The 17,355-nt window shown below is 39.6% G+C and overlaps 2 protein-coding genes across 5 annotated transcripts in view; one reads left to right on the forward strand and one right to left on the reverse strand.

Moving 5' to 3' along the window:
* Positions 1–10,931, forward strand: part of PIH1D2 (PIH1 domain containing 2) — a 25,663-nt gene extending 14,732 nt beyond the window's left edge. For 2 of the 4 annotated variants that reach the window (XM_064577436.1, XM_064577437.1), the window contains exon 7: positions 9,641–10,931. In XM_064577436.1, the coding sequence (XP_064433506.1) occupies positions 9,641–9,917 (277 nt within the window). In that variant the 3' untranslated portion in view covers positions 9,918–10,931. Of the gene's footprint in view, positions 1–3,158; positions 3,435–9,640 lie in introns of those variants that run through there. The other 2 variants (XM_064577434.1, XM_045895035.3) reach the window with 2 other exon arrangements.
* The window catches only part of DLAT (dihydrolipoamide S-acetyltransferase), a 31,604-nt gene that overhangs the window by 6,555 nt on the left and 7,694 nt on the right, over positions 1–17,355 (reverse strand). The window contains exons 7-11 of the mRNA XM_045895031.3: positions 16,188–16,341; positions 5,804–5,871; positions 4,555–4,647; positions 4,100–4,207; positions 1,117–1,232 (exon numbers count right to left, since the gene is read on the reverse strand). Coding sequence (XP_045750987.1) covers positions 1,117–1,232; positions 4,100–4,207; positions 4,555–4,647; positions 5,804–5,871; positions 16,188–16,341 — 539 coding nt within the window. The remainder of the gene's footprint in view (positions 1–1,116; positions 1,233–4,099; positions 4,208–4,554; positions 4,648–5,803; positions 5,872–16,187; positions 16,342–17,355) is intronic.

The following is a 17,355-nucleotide window of genomic DNA, read 5'->3' on the forward strand; positions in this document are numbered from 1 at the left end:
CCTCCCTGCTCGTGCTGACTCTCTAAAAATAAAATAAAATGAAATAAAATCTTTTTTTTTTTTTAAAGATTTTGTTTATTTATTTGACAAAGAGAGACACAGCGAGAGAGGGAACACAAGCAGGGGGAGTGGGGGAGGGAGAAGCAGGCTTCCCGCGGGGCAGGGAACCCGACGCAGGGCTCGATCCCAGGACCCTGGGATCATGACCTGAGCCGAAGGCAGACGCTTAACGACTGAGCCACCCAGGCGCCCCTAAAATCTTTTTTTTTTTTAAGATTTTATTTATTTGCTAGAGAGAGAGAGCACAAGTAGGGGGAGTGGCAGGCAGAGGGAGAAGCAGGCTCCCCACTAAGCAAGGACCCTGGGATCATGACCTGAGCCAAAGGCAGACACTTAACTGACTGAGCCACCCAGGCATCCCAAAATGAAATAAAATCTTAAAAAAGTTGTATTTGCCTCTTAGAAGTAAGACCTCACATAGGTCACCATAAGCCATGAAGCAATATTCTAATGTATATACTACTATTTTAATAGAAATTAAATTAATAATATTAAAAAATCTACATAGTAGAACAAGCCTCAGTGCAAGAGTCAGAATTGCTACTCACTAACATATTAATTCAGGAAAGTTATTTAACTCCTTGAATCCTCAGTTTCTTCATCTGTAAAATGGGAGTGAAAGCCCCTAGTTCATGAGGTGGCCATAAGGATTAAAATGAGAAAACATGTGAAAGACAGAGTACCATGCCAGTCACATGCCACCATAATATTAACAAATGTTTCTTGGTTTTGTTTTCAATTTGCCCCCATTAAAGTTCAGCAGAGCTAACTGGTGAACAAAAACCATTTCAACCCTGCTTTGTAACAGTTGTTATCAACTTATTCACATCTGTAAACTTACCTCCCTCTTCTAAACTCAAAGAATTTGTAGTCTTCACTAACTAAACTTAGCATTATCTCATAAATAGTTTTACACTGTTTTCAAACTGTTTTGCCTATGGAAGTCCTCTTCCTCCCTGTATTCCATTTCTCCTTATACCCTATACTTGTTATACATGAGATAGCACAAGAAAACTGCTGATGGATATATACTTTCCCCAGCAGTATCTTACTTACTGTCTTATAACTGTGTCCAGCCAAGAAGAATTTGCTTCAGGAACTTTTAAACATGCCAAAGCTGAAGCTTTTATGATGAAGTCATTGACAGAAATTTTGCTTCTCCCTTCTAACATCTGCAAAGACAAGAAATCATTGTAGTTTCTTAAACTCTCTTCCCAAAGACTGAAACTTGTCATCTGGCGGGGGATGGTGGGGGAAGAATACAAATGTCCTGAGGTGTAAAGGATGAAATGAAACTAAAAGTTGGTTCTTTCATCTTTTTTAATGTAGGCCTTTTCAGCTATAAGCTTCCTACTAAGCCCTCCTTTAGCTGCATCCGTTAAGTTACGGTACATTATGCCTTCATTTTCACTTATCTCAACAAAACCAAAAGTTGGTTCTTTGAAAGGATCAACAAAATGATAACGTTTAGCTAGACTGAAAAAAAAAAAAAGAAGACTCAAATTCCTAAAATCAGAAATGAAGTAGAACATTACTATGGACCCTACTGAAATAAAAAGGTTTGTAGGTAATGCTATGAACTATATCCCACAAATTAGATAATTTAGATGAAATGGAAGATTCCTAGAAAGACATGAACTGCCAAAACTGAATCAAAAAGGAATAGAACCCCTGAATCAATCTACAACTAGTAATAAAGAGACTGAATGGTAATTTAAGAACTAACCACACAGAACAGCCTAGATCCAGATGGCTTCCCCAAATGGTGAATTCTGCTAAACATTTAAAGAATATAAATTCTTCACAAAATCCTCCAAAAAATAGAAGAGGAAACACTTCCCCCACTCATTCTATGAGGTCAGTATTAACCCAATACTAAAGCCAGACCAAGATATCACAATTAAAAAACAAAAAAAACAGCCCAGGGCGCCTGGGTGGCTCAGATGGTTAAGCGTCTGCCTTCGGCTCAGGTCATGATCTCAGGGTCCTGGGATCGAGTCCTGCATCCTTGGGAGCCTGCTTCTCCCTCTGCCTCTCTCTCTCTGTGTCTCTCATGAATAAATAAATAAAATCTTAAAAAAAAAAAAAAAAGAATTAAAAAACAAAAACAAAAAAAAGCCCAGAAAAAACAAAACTACAGACAAATACCTCTTTAAGAATAGAGATCCAAAATCCTCAAAAAAATTCTAGCAAACCAAATCCAGCAATATATGAAAAGGACTATTCACCATGACCAAATAGAATTTGTTCCAGGAATGCAAGGTTGGTTTAACATCTGAAAGTCAATTAATATAATAAAATACTAATAGAAAAAAGACAAAAATCACATGACCATCTCAGTAGACACAGAAAAAGCATTTGACAAAATTCGACCACCACTTCATAAAAACTAGGAATAAAAAGGAACTTCCCGAACCTGATGATAAAACAGATCTACAAAAGTTCCACAACCATCATCATATACTTCACTGGTGAAAGACTTACTTCCTCTTAAGATCAAGAACAAGACAAGGATGTCCACTTTGCCACTTCTAATCAACATTTTACTAGATGTGCTAGCCAGAGAAGTTAGGCAAGAAAAGGAAATAAAAGGCATCCAAATTGGAAAAGAAAAAGCAAAACTATCACTATTTGGAGATGACATGATTGTGTATATATAAAATCTTAAGGAACACACTAAAAAACAAGGTTGCAGGATACAAGATTAATATACAAAAATCAATGCTGTTTCTATATAGTAACAACGAACACTCTGAAATTTGTAATAGTATTAAAAAGAACAAAATACCTAGGAATAAATTTAACAAAAGTACAAAAGCTTATACTAAAAAAACTGGACAAATTATTGAAAGAATTTAGAGAAGATTAATTAAAGTCCTAAATAAATGGAAAGACACCCCATATTCATGGAGGAGGAATGCTAAGAAGGCAATATTCCCCATATTGATCTACAGATTCAATGATATCCCTATCCCTATAGGAAATATCCAAAATAGGCAAATCTAAGACAGAAAGGTGGTAAGTGACTGTCTAGGGTTGGGGAGGCTGGGAGGATTGGGGTGGGGGCTACGGCTAATGGGAGAATACTTTCATTTCAGGATGATGAAAATGTTCCAAAATTCATTGTGGTGATGGTCACAGAACTCTGAATATCCTAAAAGCTATTGAATCGTAAACTTTAAATGGGTACATGGTATGTGAAATATATCTAAATAAAACTGTTTAAATGAATAAAATAATACACTGGACATACATTTTTCATGTCTAATTTTCAAATAAATGTATTATAAAACAGCTGTAACATTTTGCCAATAAAAGCATGCAATCATCTCTAACTCTTGTAGCCAGTTACCTGTTAATCCTTAACTGCTTTATTCATTCATGCATCTAATATTTGAGTACTCTGTTCTAGACATAGAATTCTAAAAGCCCTGGATATAAAGCAGTGAAAAAATGGGTAAAAATTCTACTCTTAGGGACCTTACATTCTAAAGGAGTGGATAATAAATAAATGAAACGTATGGTATGTAAGATAATGATAAAGAGAAAAATAGAGAAGAACTAAAGGGAAAACTGACCACTCACCTCACTCCTCTACCCTTAATTTTAGAATAAGGTGACTAGGGAAAACCAGAGAAGGTGATATTGAGTCAAATCCTTAAGGCAGTAAAGGAGGAAGGCAGGTGGATGCTAGAGGAAAAACATTACATGCAGAGCGAACACCAAGTGCAAAGGGACTAAAGTAGGAATATGCAGGTGGAATGTTGAGGAACAGGAAGACAATCATTGGTTTTGCAGCAGAGTGAGCAAGTGGAAAAGTAGGAGGTCAGAGAGGTTATAGATAACCTGTATAATGCTGAGTGCCACTGGCCCACCCCTCTCTCCCTCTCTTTAAAAAAGTAAAATAAAATCAGAGGACACCATTTTCCATCATCAATGCACATATTTAACAAAAAATATAGGTAAAAATGTAAATGATTAGTGGGGTTAAAAACAAGAATTTTACAATTTATAGAGTTGGAATTTCCAGACCTTTTACCTTATTAAGTTCTTTCCGTACCAACAAAACTTCTCCCATATTTACATCAATGGAAAGGTAATAATGAGGTATGGTTTGCTTAGACTGCATTAACCGCTGTGCAATAACCTGAAATCAAAGAGATTAAAACATCATTTATCTTAAGCTCAGGTGAGACTTTACCTAATGCAGGGCTGTTTGCTCCTTTACCCTGCTCCCTGGTAATGGTTACCTCAAGCATCACCAGAACTGGAATATGCACCAGAACCTGGGCTCCTTTTAGTAGTATTTAATCAGAGCAAGGTTTGTTTATCACAAGTATTTAATTGGCCAAACCAAACATCTTAAAACTAGTCATCTAAGATTCCCAACTAAAAAAAGTGTCTGCTAGCGTTTCAAACTGTGGATGCAACTGAACAATCAGAGTAAAGATGCCCCCCACAGCTTTGGTTGCAGATTTAGAGTAATAATCTTACACGACGAATGTTGCTGATTGGGACGTCTGTGAAGACACCTGCAGGAATGGGTGCCACTCCTGGACCCACGGCAGGCACAGCAGCTGCTGGAGCCTATGGGCAAGTACAGAAGCTCTTAGTACCTGCTAGTGACTCTTACAGATGGCAAAGTAAACATTAAAAGGCTTACAGAAAATAGCTATTTCTATCCCAAGGGAGCAAAAGGGACTCAGATTTGTACTGTGCTTATGTAAGAAGTCTGTTTTTAGTTTTTATATTTAGAATTCTGTGATGTTTTAAGTATCATTTTTCTTTGTTCAATGATTAATTTGTCAAAATAATTTTGTATTTGCAAAATTACCTTCAAGAAAAGCAATCAAAGCATTCTTAAATTAAAAGGATTAGAGATAAACGTAAAACAGGGTAATTCACTTTTCTGAACAGTGTTAAGAAAAAACAATGATAAATCTTTCATTTTATTTATTTATTTTAAAGATTTTATTTATTTGACAGAGAAAGAGCACAAGCAGGGAGGGTAGGAGAGGGAGAAGCAGACTCCCCGCCGAGCAGGGAGCCTGATGTGGGCTCAATCCCAGGACCCTGGGACCATGACCTGAGCCGAAGGCAGACGCTCAACCGACTGAGCCACCCAGGCGCCCCATATCTTTCATTTTAAAACAAACATCTAGGGGCGCCTAGGTAGCTCAGTCCACTAAGTGCTCGCAAGGAGCCTGCTTCTCCCTCTCCTCTCTGCTCACGCTCGCTCTCTCTTTAATAAATAAAATCTTTTAAAAAATAAATAAAGCAAACATCTAAATCACTAAATCATTTTCCTTAATTTTAGCTAATTATCTTAACACTTTAACCACCAAATAGAAGTTGGTTGGCTATATGGATTTAATCCCTGTGTGGAATAATTACATAAAACTCAAACTCTAGTTCAACAACTTGTAAGCGTGCATTTAAAAGTAGGGCCTGGATGAGAAGGAGAGGATTTGTTAGGAAAAATTTAGTACCACTTCTGAAGGAAAAAAAAAAAAAAGGAATGCATGTCAAAGCAGCATATCATCTTTCCTTTTGTATGCTGAGTGACAGCACATTCATATCTAAATACTGCTAGCCAGTGAAATTAGACAAAAAACCCCACAATTCTGGTTAAGCTATTCCATTCATAAGTAATGTATGAAAGTGTCTAATAGGTTGGACAGAGCATTTTGCAGGGACAAACTACCAAAAGCAAAACAAAACAAAAACGCCAAATCTAACTCACAGGAACAGCTTTAGTAGGCACAAAAGAGTCGATATCCTTCTTGATGATTCTGCCTTCTGGTCCTGTGCCTGGAAGAGATGCATAAATATCACATGTGAGAGCAGACTGCTGGTTCCTCCAGGAGATCAACACTATGATCCTGAAGTGCAAGTTCCTAAGGGTTCTCTACCAAAGACCCTCAAAGGGGTCACTCACTGCCTTACTCCTGCACCTTAACAGTCTCCCGAAGACAGCAGCTTTTGTCAATTATTAATTATAATTCAGAGTGCTCTCACTTGAGCTGTAGTGGTTCTTTTCTTTGTAACTACAGCAAATACTCTTTGTTAAGTACTTCTCTTTTAGAGTTTTACCTAAGCTGTACTTCATCTTTTCATGTTCTTTACTTTTAAGCTGGGAACTACTGACATATGAATAATGCTGAGTACAATTTATACTTCCCAAGGTCTAGCTGCCTCCTCTCTTAGTCAGCTCCGAAAAACCCTTTCTGAACCTTGAAATGGATCTCATTTGGTTTCTAGATTCATTTGATCATGAAGAATTCCCTTTGTACAAAGTCAACAGATACAACAATTGTTTCGGGCATATTAGGCAAGTTAAATTTTTCACCCCAAAATAGCCTGAGTAACTCTCAACTGCAATGATCTCATCTTCAGAATCACTCCTTCCTTTTGTGGTCTCCATCATTTAGAGTTTCCTCACAGTGGCCAAGGTTCTAAACTGGCCTGTGTCAGAGACTGGGAATGAAGTATGTGCAAGGAAAGATCTTCAAATCCTTCACACAAGGAAAGATCTCCAAATCCTCTCACAAAGGGCTCACTTTTATTTTCACTCAATTCCTTCCTCCTCCCATCCACAACCATCCTCCCATCCACAACCAATCAGGTTTAACTTCAGGCCCAAACAGATAATCCTGAACCTTAATTCTAAGAAGACTCAGAATTTAGTTATTAAAATACCTTTCACACTGCCCACTTCTAGAAAAAATTTGGTCAAATTGATTCATCTTCCCCCAGAGCAGACTTTTAAAAGGAGTCTTGTTGTATGCAGTTCGTCCCAACTCCTTTCCTTCATTATGAAAAACGAGTTGGCTAGGATTGTGTTTATCCTCACCCGGAGCTCTAGAACAGAGGTAGCAGTACCCCTATTAGATACCCCTCCTTTATAAACAACAGAAACCATAACCTCCCCTTACCACCAAGGCAGATCTGCCACAGCCCCTCAAGAGGAAGAAACCTGCAATATCACCTGCCTTAGGCTGGGCTTTAGCCACCCACAAGAAATCAGGAGTCAATTGAAATCTTTTAAATCTTTTTGCCTATCTCATGAAGAAGGCACAACAGGCCATGATAAAGCAATATGGCTTAAAGGGAAGAACGCCAGACTAGGAGTAAAAAATGTAGGGTTGTTGTCAAATATAAATTAGAAGACTAGAGTCACTTAATCTCTTCTGGTCTTTAGTCTGATCTGTCGGATAAAGATTCTAATACCGGCCCCTGCTCAGAGGAAGGCTGTGAAGATAAAATGGGATAGTGATGTGAACGTGCTTGGCCTCAAAAAAATATGAAACATGTATGAGCAGTTGTGAGACAAATCAAACTCTGAACATTAGGGTTTAGGCTTTAAAACAATTTCTCCCCAAATGATTACATTTTGGTCATATTTGCTAAGTTATCTGTCCCTCCTAGGAGGGAAGGGGAACTGGAGACTGAGTTTAACAACTTACGGCCAAGGATTTAAATAACCATGCTTCTTACAGAAACCTCCATAAAAACTTTTAAAAAAACAAGATTTGGAGCTTCTGGGTTGGTGAACACATCAATGTGCTGGGTGGGTGGTACTCCCAGAGAGGGCATGGAAGCTCTGCACCCATCTCCCCTACAACCCTTGCCCTATGCATCTCTTCTATTGACTGTTGCTGTGTGGTATCCTGTACGATAAACTAGTAATGGTACATACAGTGCCTTCCTGAGTTCTGTGAGTCCTTCTAGTGAATTCGCATACATGAGGACTTCAACTGACATCAGAAGTGGGGGCAGTCTTGTGGGACTGAACCCTTAACCCTGTGGAGCCTGACATTAACTCTGGAGAGTTAGTGTCAGAATAGAACTGAAGTGTTAGATACCCAGGTGGTGGCAGAGAATTGACTGCTGGTGTGGAAAAAACGTATCTGGTGACAATCACTGATCCTCTCAACTCACTTATTCTAGACCATTCCCTCTTACTGCAAAATTTCTTCAACCTCACCAAGACCCCCCATTCCACTGCCTCAACTGCTCTCATCATCATTTCCCTATCATCTTCACCTCTTCCTCACCCCGCTTACACTGGGGATCACGGTTATACTCACTCGCTGGTCAAACTCTAAACTGTCTGCCTTCTCAATGGCAGCATCAGAGTAGCTTAATGCTGTTGGGATCAAAAAAGTGCACACATAGGGGCGCCTGGGTGGCTGAGTCGGTTAAGCATCCGCTTTTGATCTCAGCTCTGGTCTTGATCTCAGTCTCAGGGTTGTGAGTTCAAGCCCCACATTGGGCTCCATGCTGGGCGTGAAGCCTACTTAAAAAAAAAAAAAAAAGTACACTTAGATGACTAATTATACTCTAAATTCAGAGCCACAAACCTGAAATAGGAATGTTTTTCTATTTCTTTGTGTCATCTTCAATTTCTTTCATCAGTGTTTTATAGTTTTCAAAGAATAGATCTTTTACTTCTATAGTTAGGTTTATTCCGACTATCTTAGGGTTTTTGGTGCAACTGTAAATGGGACCGATTCCTTGATTTCTCATTCTGTTGCATCACTGGTGTATAGAAATCCAAGAGATTTCTGTATGTTGATATTGTATGCCGTGACATTACTGAAATCGTCTATCAGTTCTAGCAATACTCTGGGGAGTCTTTTGGGTTTTCTATATAGAGGATCATATCATCTGCAAATAGTCGCAGTTCTACTTCTTCCTTGCCAATTTGGAAGCCTTGTCTGACTGCTGAGGCTAAGACTTCAGTGGTGAGAGTGGACACTGTGTCTTGTTCCTGACCGTAGAGGAAAAGCTCTCAGTTGTTCCCCACTGAGGATGGTATTAGCTATGGGTTTTTCATGTATGGACTTCATGATGTTGAGGTATGTTTCCTCTATCCCTACTTCTTTGAGGGTTTTTATCATGAATGGATTTGTACTTTGCCAAATGCTTTTCTGCATCTATTTAGAGGACCAAATGGTTCTTATCCTTTCTTTTATTAACTGGTGTATCATGTTGGTTGATTTGTAAGTATTGAACCACCCTTGTAACCCATGAATAAATCCCACTTGATTGTGGTGAATGATTCTTTTAATGACTGTTGGATTCAATTTGCAAGTATTTTGTTGAGAATTTTTGCATCCATGTTCATCAGGGATATTGGCCTGTAGGTTTTTTTAGTGGAGTCTTTGTCTGATTTTGGTATCAGGGTACTGCTGGCCTCATAGAATCAGTTCAGAAGTTTTCCTTCCATTTCTATTTTTTGGTATAGTTTGAGAATAATAGGTATTAAGTCTTCTTTAAATGTTTGGTAGAACCCCCCCGTGAAGCCATCTGGCCCTGGACCTTTGTTTGGGAGATTTTTGATTACTGATTCAATTTCTTTGCTGGTTATTGTCTGTTCAAGTTTTCTATTTCTTCCTCTTTCAGTTTTGGTAGTTTATATGTTTCTAGGAATTTATCCATTTCTTCCACATTGTCCAATTTGTTGGCATATTCTTTTACAATCCTTTGTATTTCTGTGGTATTGGTTTTCTCTCATTTGTAATTTACTTGGGTCCTTTTTTTTTTTTTTTAAAGATTTTATTTACTTATTTGACAGGGAGAGACACAGCGAGAGAGGGAACACAAGCAGGGGGAATGGGAGAGGGAGAAGCAGGCTTCCTGCGGAGCCAGGAGCTCGACGCGGGGCTCAATCCCAGGACCCGGGGACCATGACCCGAACCAAAGGCGGACGCTTAACGACTGAGCCACCCAGATGCCCCTCTCTTTTCTTTTTGGTAAGTTTGGGGAGAGGTTTATCAATTTTATTTTTTTATTTTATTAATTTTTTCCAAGAACCAGCTTCTGATTTCATTGATGTTCTACTGTTTTTTTAGTTTCTAATATCAATATTTCTGCTCTAATCTTTATTATTTCCCTTCTTCTGCTGGCTTTGGGCATCATTTATTGTTCTTTTTCTACATCCTTTAGGTATAAGGTTAGGTTGTTTGAGATTTTTCCTGCTTCTTGAGGTAGGCCTGTATTGCTATATACTTCCCTCTTATGACTGCTTTTGCTGCAAACCCAAAGGTTTTGGACCATCGTGTTTTCATTTTCATTTGTTTCCGTGTGTCTTTTTTTATTTCTTCTTTAATTTCCTGATTGACCCATTCATTTGTTAGTAGCATGTTGTTTAATCTCCATGTATTTGTGGCATTTCCAAATTTTTTCTTGTGGTTGACTTCAAGTTTCACAGTGTTGTGGTAAAAAAATATGCATGGCATGGTCTCAATCTTTTTGTACTTGTTGAGGCCTGATTTGTGACCTAGTATGTGATCTATTCTGGAGAATGTCCCATGTGCACTTGAAAAGAATGTGTATTCTGCTGCTTTAGGATGAAATGTTCTGAATATATGTTAAGTCCATCTGGTCCAGTGTGTCATTCAGAGCCATTGTTTCCTTGTTGATATTGTTTAGATGATCTGTCCATTGATGTAAGTGGGGTGTTAAAGTCCCCTGCTATTACTGTATCATTATCAATTAGTTTCTTTATGTTTGTTATTGTTTTACATATTTGGGTGCTCCGAAGTTGGGGGCATAAATATTTACAATTGTGAGATCTTCTTGTTGGATAGTCCCTTTTATTATGATATAGTCCCCTTCTTCATCTCTTGTTACAATCTTTGATATAAAATCTTGTTTGTCCGATTTAAGCACTGTTACTCTTTCTTTTGGTGCCATTTGCATAATAAATGTTTCTCCATCCCCCACTTTCACTTTTTTTAAATTTTTATTTTTTATCCTTAAGTAATCTCCACACCCAATTTGGAGCTTAACCCACAACCCCGAAATCAAGAGTCACATACTCCACCAACTGAGCCAGCCAGGTGCCCCACTATCCCCTTTCAATTTGCAGGTGTCTTTAAGTCTAAAGTGAGTCTCTTGTAGGCAGCATATAGATGGGTCTTGTTTTTTATCCATTCTGACACCCTGTCTTTTGCTTGGAGCATTTAGTTCATTTACTTCAGAGTAATTATTGATACTCTTTTTAGTGCCATTTTATTACTTGTTTTGTTGTTGTTGTTGGAGATTTTTCTTGGTTCCTTTCTTATCTTTGTCAACTTCTGGTCTTTCCTTCCTACTCAAAGAATCCCCCTCAGTATTTCTTGCAGGACTGGTTTAATGGTCACGAACTCCTTTAGTTTTTGTTTGCCTGGGAAGTGTGCGTGCGTGCGTGCGTGCGTGTGTGTGTTTTAAGTAGGCTCCACGCTTGGTGTGGAACCCAACACAAGGCTTGAACTCACAACCCTGAGATCAAGACCTGAGCTGAGATCACCCAGGCACCCAGATTTTCTGGGAAACTCTTTTTTTTTTTTTTAGATTGGGAAACTTTTTTTTTTTTTTAAGATTTATTTATTTTAGAGAAAGAGGGGAGAGGCAGACGGAGAGGGAGAGAGTCTTAAGCAGACTCCTTGCTGAACACGGAGCCCATTGCAGGGCTCAATCTCAGGACCCTGAGATCATGACCTGAGCCGAAACTAAGAGTCAGACGTTTAACCAACTGCACCACCCCAGCGCCCCTGTCTGGGAAACTCTTCATCTCTTCTTCTATTCTGAATGACAGCCTTGCTGGATAGAGTGTTCTTGGCTGCAGATTTTTCCCATTCAGCATGTTGAATACATCATGCCACTCTCTTCTGTTGTGCCAAATTTCTGTGGATAGATCTGTAGCTACCCTTATGGGTCTTCTAAGTTAAGGACTTCTTTTGTCTTGTTGCTTTTAGGATTTTTTTTTTTATATCACTATGTTTTGCAAATTTAACTACAGTATGTCTTGGTGTTGGCCTGCTTTTGTTGATTTTGATGGGAGTTCTCTGTGCCTCCAGGATTTGGCTGTCTGTTTCGTTCCCCTGACTACAGAAGTTTTCAGCTATTATTTCCTCAAATAAACCCTGTGCCCCCCTTTCTCTTCTTCTTCTTCTTCAGGGACTCCTATGATATGAATGTTATTATGTCTGATTGAGTCACTGAGTTCCCTAAGTCCACTCTTGTGATCCATCATCATTCTTTTGTTCAGCTTCATTATTTTCCATAATTCTAGTCTCTGTATCACTTATTCGTTCCTCTGCTTCTTCTATCCTAGTGGTCATTACATCCAGCCAGTTTTGAATCTCAGTTATTGCATTTTTCATTTCTGCCTGATTGTTTTTTAACTCTTTTACTTCTGCAGTCTGGGTCTCCCTGATGTTTTCCATGCTGTTCTCAAACCCAGCGAGTATCCTTATGATTGTTGTTTTAAATTTTCCACCAGGCATATTACTTATATCTGTTTTGATTAATCTCTGGTCATGACCTTTTCTTGTTCTTTGTTTTGGGATGAATTCCTCCATCTTGGCATTTTGTCTAGGTCTCTGTCTTGTGTGTGTTAGAAAAGCCTGTTATAGGGGCGCCTGGGTGGCTCAGTCGTTAAGCGTCTGCCTTCGGCTCAGGTCATGATCCCAGGGTCCTGGGATCGAAACCCGCGTCGGGCTCCCTGCTCAGCGGGAAGCCTGATTCTCCCTCTCCCACTCCCCCTGCTTATGTTCCCTCTCTCGCTATCTCTCTCTGTCAAATAAATAAATAAAATCTTTTTTTAAAAAAAAGAAAAGCCTGTTATAGTTCCTGCTCCAGAGAGTAATGGCTTCAAGAAGAGGTCATACAGTGTCCAGGGCCTGGCACTGCAGGGAGTGTCTCTAGCGTGCCGTGTGCACTCTGCCGCTGCGTGCTGGCTGCTCTATCCATCAGTCAATCCTTGCCTAGAGTGGGCAGTGTTTGGACCCTGGTCAGAGTATGGCGAGTTTCAACTAGGTATGCTCTGATCCATTTGTTAAATGAGACCCGATGCTACTTCCACTAGAACTGAAGCTTTGCAGAGCTCTATGGTCAGGAGATATGGTATGTGCGAGGGTCTGTGCTGATCTTCTGGGGAAAGGACCTGCTGCGCTGGTTCTTAGGCACACGTGCATGAGAAAAGCAGTACTAGCAGATGGGGGGATGGGACTTGGTGTAAGCAGGTCAGGCAGCAAGTGTTGGGACTGTGCTATTTACTGAAGTTGGTTTATGCTGAGGGGCGGGGGAGGGAAATGGCACTGGCTGGCTCTTTTTCTCCCCATAGAGGGAACACCACCTCTCATAGAAGCGCTCCAAGATGAGCTAACAAGTCTCTCCCCATGTGCTTTAGACAATCCTCAGATCACACCATCCACCCTAGGGTTGCTTGCCTGCCTGCTCTCTTAAGAATAGGGCAGTGCTCTCAGGGCTCTATCCTAGCCAAGCCTGTGGACCTCTAAAACTCCAGTCTTTGAGCCCTGCGGGTTGCAAAAACTCATAAAAATCAGCCCCTCTCCTTTAACCGAACCAATGGCTTTGGGGAAGTATTCTTGTTATATGTATCCCTGTGTGCTCCATTCTCTTGCCTCTCTTTGCAACCCATGATCCGTTTCTCCCCCAAACCACATCTCCTCACTTCCTACCTTCCTTGATGTTGCCTCCTCTCCCCATCTAGTTGTGCAGTTTGTTCTATCAGTCCTGACGCTGATTTCTTGGATATTTGGAATGATCTGATAGTTATCTAGCTGTGTTCAAAGGACAAGACAAACCTAGGGTCCTCCTACTGCCATCTTAGCTCCTGCCCTCCACAGCAAAGCTTTCTGAATGAGTTGTCCACAATGCTGTTTCCACTTCTCCATCCACTTTCTACTTTTCAGTCTACCCAGACAGGCACCCACCACACCTCTGTTTTGAAATAACTGCTGTCAAGTCCCCATGTACCATCCTTTCTAAGTTCTGTTGATTCTGTCAAAAAAATTTCTCAAAGCTTTCCATTTCTTTCCATTTCCACTCTGACCATGCTTGTCTAAGTCACCACGGTCAGTTCCAGCAACAGCATCTTAACAGGGACCACGGCTTTCATTTAACCCATTTGCACAAAGCAGCCAAAATGATTTTTTTAAAATATAAGTTTATGTCACTTCCTTCTTTTAACCCTTTAGTGGCTTCCTGCTATGCTTTAAATAAAATTCAAATTCTACCATGACCTGTCAAGTCCTCGTTCTCACCCCTATGTTTCTTTCCAACCTCACCTAGTATCACTAGACCCTCTGCCTGCTATGCTCCATTAACACTGGCCTCCTTTATGTTCCTCAAACGTGCCAAGCTCTCTCCCACTTCAGATTGTGTACTACTGGTCTGTCCCCAGTTCTTCACACGGCTGGCTCACAGCTGACTCCTCCTCATCTTTCACGTCAGATCAAATGTCACCTCATCAGAAAGATCTTCCCCAACCACATCTAACAGCAGTCAGGCTGCACGTATATTCACCCTGTCACTCAATAGTGTTTCACTTGGTTTATTCTCTCTTGACATTTGGATCATCCTAGGTAATCACAAGTTATTTTCATTATTATAGCTAATACCTGTATATGCTTTCTATGTGCAGGCACTGTTTGTTAACTTAGTTCACCCTCACAACCTGTAAGGCATTATTTTTACATACAAATGAAGAAACTGAGACACAAAAGGTCACACAGGTCATGTACAGCAGAGCTGGGGTTCAAACCTGAGCATTCCAGTTCCAGAGCCCATACTCTTTATTACTATGCTGTACTCCCTGTTTAACTCTTTATTTTTGTTAGCATAAGCATCTGAAACTGAAATCTTGTCTGTCTTATGAACAAATGACGCACACACAAGACTCAGTGCATATTGGTTTAAATAGTAGTAAATGAATGACCTAACTCTAATTGCCTGGTAAGAATATGGGGACTTTCCCACTTGTATCTTTGGTACAGCAGCCAGTGTCGCTAAGTATCTCATAAATGATCCTTCTTTACTTGTCTAAATTCTTTTGATGTAATTATTAACCCAGTCCCTCCTCTCCTTAAAATTTATTCCAGCTTACATTGCTGTCCCTAATTCTAGTCACATATACATAAAAAGTGGCACTATGCCAGTGAAATAACATAAAAATGGAAAAAAGCATCTTCAAATATTGTAAGAATCCTCTGAAGGCCAACAAATTTACAATATTCTATTCTTATTCTTGGGGGACTGGCTTGCCTTCTAACCACACAACAAAAGACAGCAAACAGATGATAACCAGCACTGAGTGCCCACAGCGGGACAACTGGGGAAATAACCAGTACCTAGACTCAAACTGGAACTTTACTACTTAACAGAAAGGGAGATCCCTAAAGAGTATTTTCTTATCCAAAAAATGGTGAATGATAATTCTTACTTCAAGAAATGTCATGCTAAATGTGGCAATTCAGTGACTAGCATACAGCAGTAGCCATCAAACCAGGCTTCAGGATTAGTAATTTCCCTTCTCCAAGTATCTTAATTACCTTACATTACATTTGAGCTCAAAAATATTTATTTAAATACCAGGCAATAATATTAATATGAACAGAACTAACATTTATCGAGTACCTGTTACATTCTAGATACTGTCGTAGCCCCTCTGACTGTTTTAATGTGCCCTATTATTTCAGTTTTACAGATGGGAAAGCAGATGGTTTAAGTAATTCATCTACAGACATACACAAGTTAAGTAATTCACCTAAAGTCTTATCACAGAGAAGATGATAAAGCCAGGCGTAAACCCCAGATGATCTGATTCAAGACCCCATGCTCTTATCAGTAAGCTATACTTTCTCTTTGGAGAGAAAAAAATATGAATAAGACATTTTCCTTTGCCCTCAAGGAACTTCAGTTTTATATGAATTTTATTATTCAAAGTTATTTCAAGTCACCCCAGGTTTATGTTTTATGCTGTGTACTGCTAGATTCAGCCAGCCTTGCACCAGCAGAGATTTCTTATTACATAGTCAAGTCCTAAAACTCAACTCCGCTGAACAAGCATATTATACTTTCAGTAAAAATTAAGCAGTTCCCATAAACTGAGAAAGAAAACGGCACCTACATTATACAGGTAGATCCTAGATGGATTAAATACAGCACAGTAAGTTTCCCTACCTGTGGTGGCAATAAAGGAGATTACTTCACTCCCTCACCCTTTTCTGCACTATTCCAAATAAGATGACTGTACAGAGTTGTCTTGCCGGTCTTAAGAAGGAATCTCAAGTAAATTTTATCTTTACAACCCCATTCCATAGAGACAAACTTACCTTTTACATATGTAAGATCAATCCCTTTCTCTGCTGCCAATTTCTTTGCAAGAGGGCTAGCAAACACCCTCCCCTTGGGTCCAGCAGGAGGAGTTGGGCGGGTGGCTGAAGGTGCAGGCGCTGCAGGCTGGGGAGTTGGAGGAACAGGGGCCACCTTTTGAAAAAAGTTACAAATCGTTCATTCACCACTGTAAAGAGTGGTCTGAAAGATTAAGGGCTTACATTTACTAAGAAATCAAAATAACTTTTATCTTTCTCCCAAAGATCATTATGCATATTTTTCCCACTTAACCAACATAATATAGCAATATGAAGAAGAATAATATAACCTCATGTCAAAGACAGAACCACATTATCTTACGCCCTGATAACATGGAGAGACATGGAATTTAATACTGCTAACCAGTATGTAATATCCTTACAAACTTTCTTTACTTTCATCTCTTGCTGTTTTTTTTTTTTAAAGATTTTATTTATTTATTTGAGAGAGAGAACGAGATAGAGAGAACATGAGAGGGGGGAGGGTCAGAGGGAGAAGCAGACTCCCTGCTGAACAGGGAGCCCGATGCGGGACGCGATCCCGGGACTCCAGGATCATGACCTGAGCCGAAGGCAATCGCTTAACCAACTGAGCCACCCAGGCGCCCCTTGCTGTTTCTTTATTCTCATTCTCTTTCATGACCAACATGGTTCTGTTTTTACTTAACCTCATTTCAAAATAATAAATTGTGCTGGAAGGTTCCATGTTGAAAGTACGTTAAGAAGTAACTACTATTTGCCAGCTCCCCACAAATGTAGGGAAGTCAGAAATCAAGTTTTCTCTGACAGAAATGTGTACTTAGTCTAAACTCACATGATTCTAACACGTACAGAAGCCTCGTCATAGTGTTATCTAGGCCTGAGGTGCGTACAAGTACATTTTAGATATATAGTGTATATGCTGTGCAGCATACACAACAGGACTAGATTCTATGCAAAACAAGCCATGTTATGTCAAGGTTCTAATGTATTATAAAGATAAGCTTGACCCACTATCGTAAGTGAATACCAAGAGTACTGACAGTAACGAAGATTAACTGACCCTCCAACAATACGAGTCTACACAGGCCCACTTACACACGGATTTTTTTTTTTTTGCGAGAGAGAGAATGACAGACAGAGAGCACGA

The sequence above is a fragment of the Mirounga angustirostris genome, unplaced genomic scaffold, assembly GCF_029215605.1.
Source record: "Mirounga angustirostris isolate CCGP_5_RB_7025 unplaced genomic scaffold, mMirAng1.0.hap1 SCAF_13, whole genome shotgun sequence".
NCBI classification, from domain to species: Eukaryota; Metazoa; Chordata; class Mammalia; order Carnivora; family Phocidae; genus Mirounga; species Mirounga angustirostris.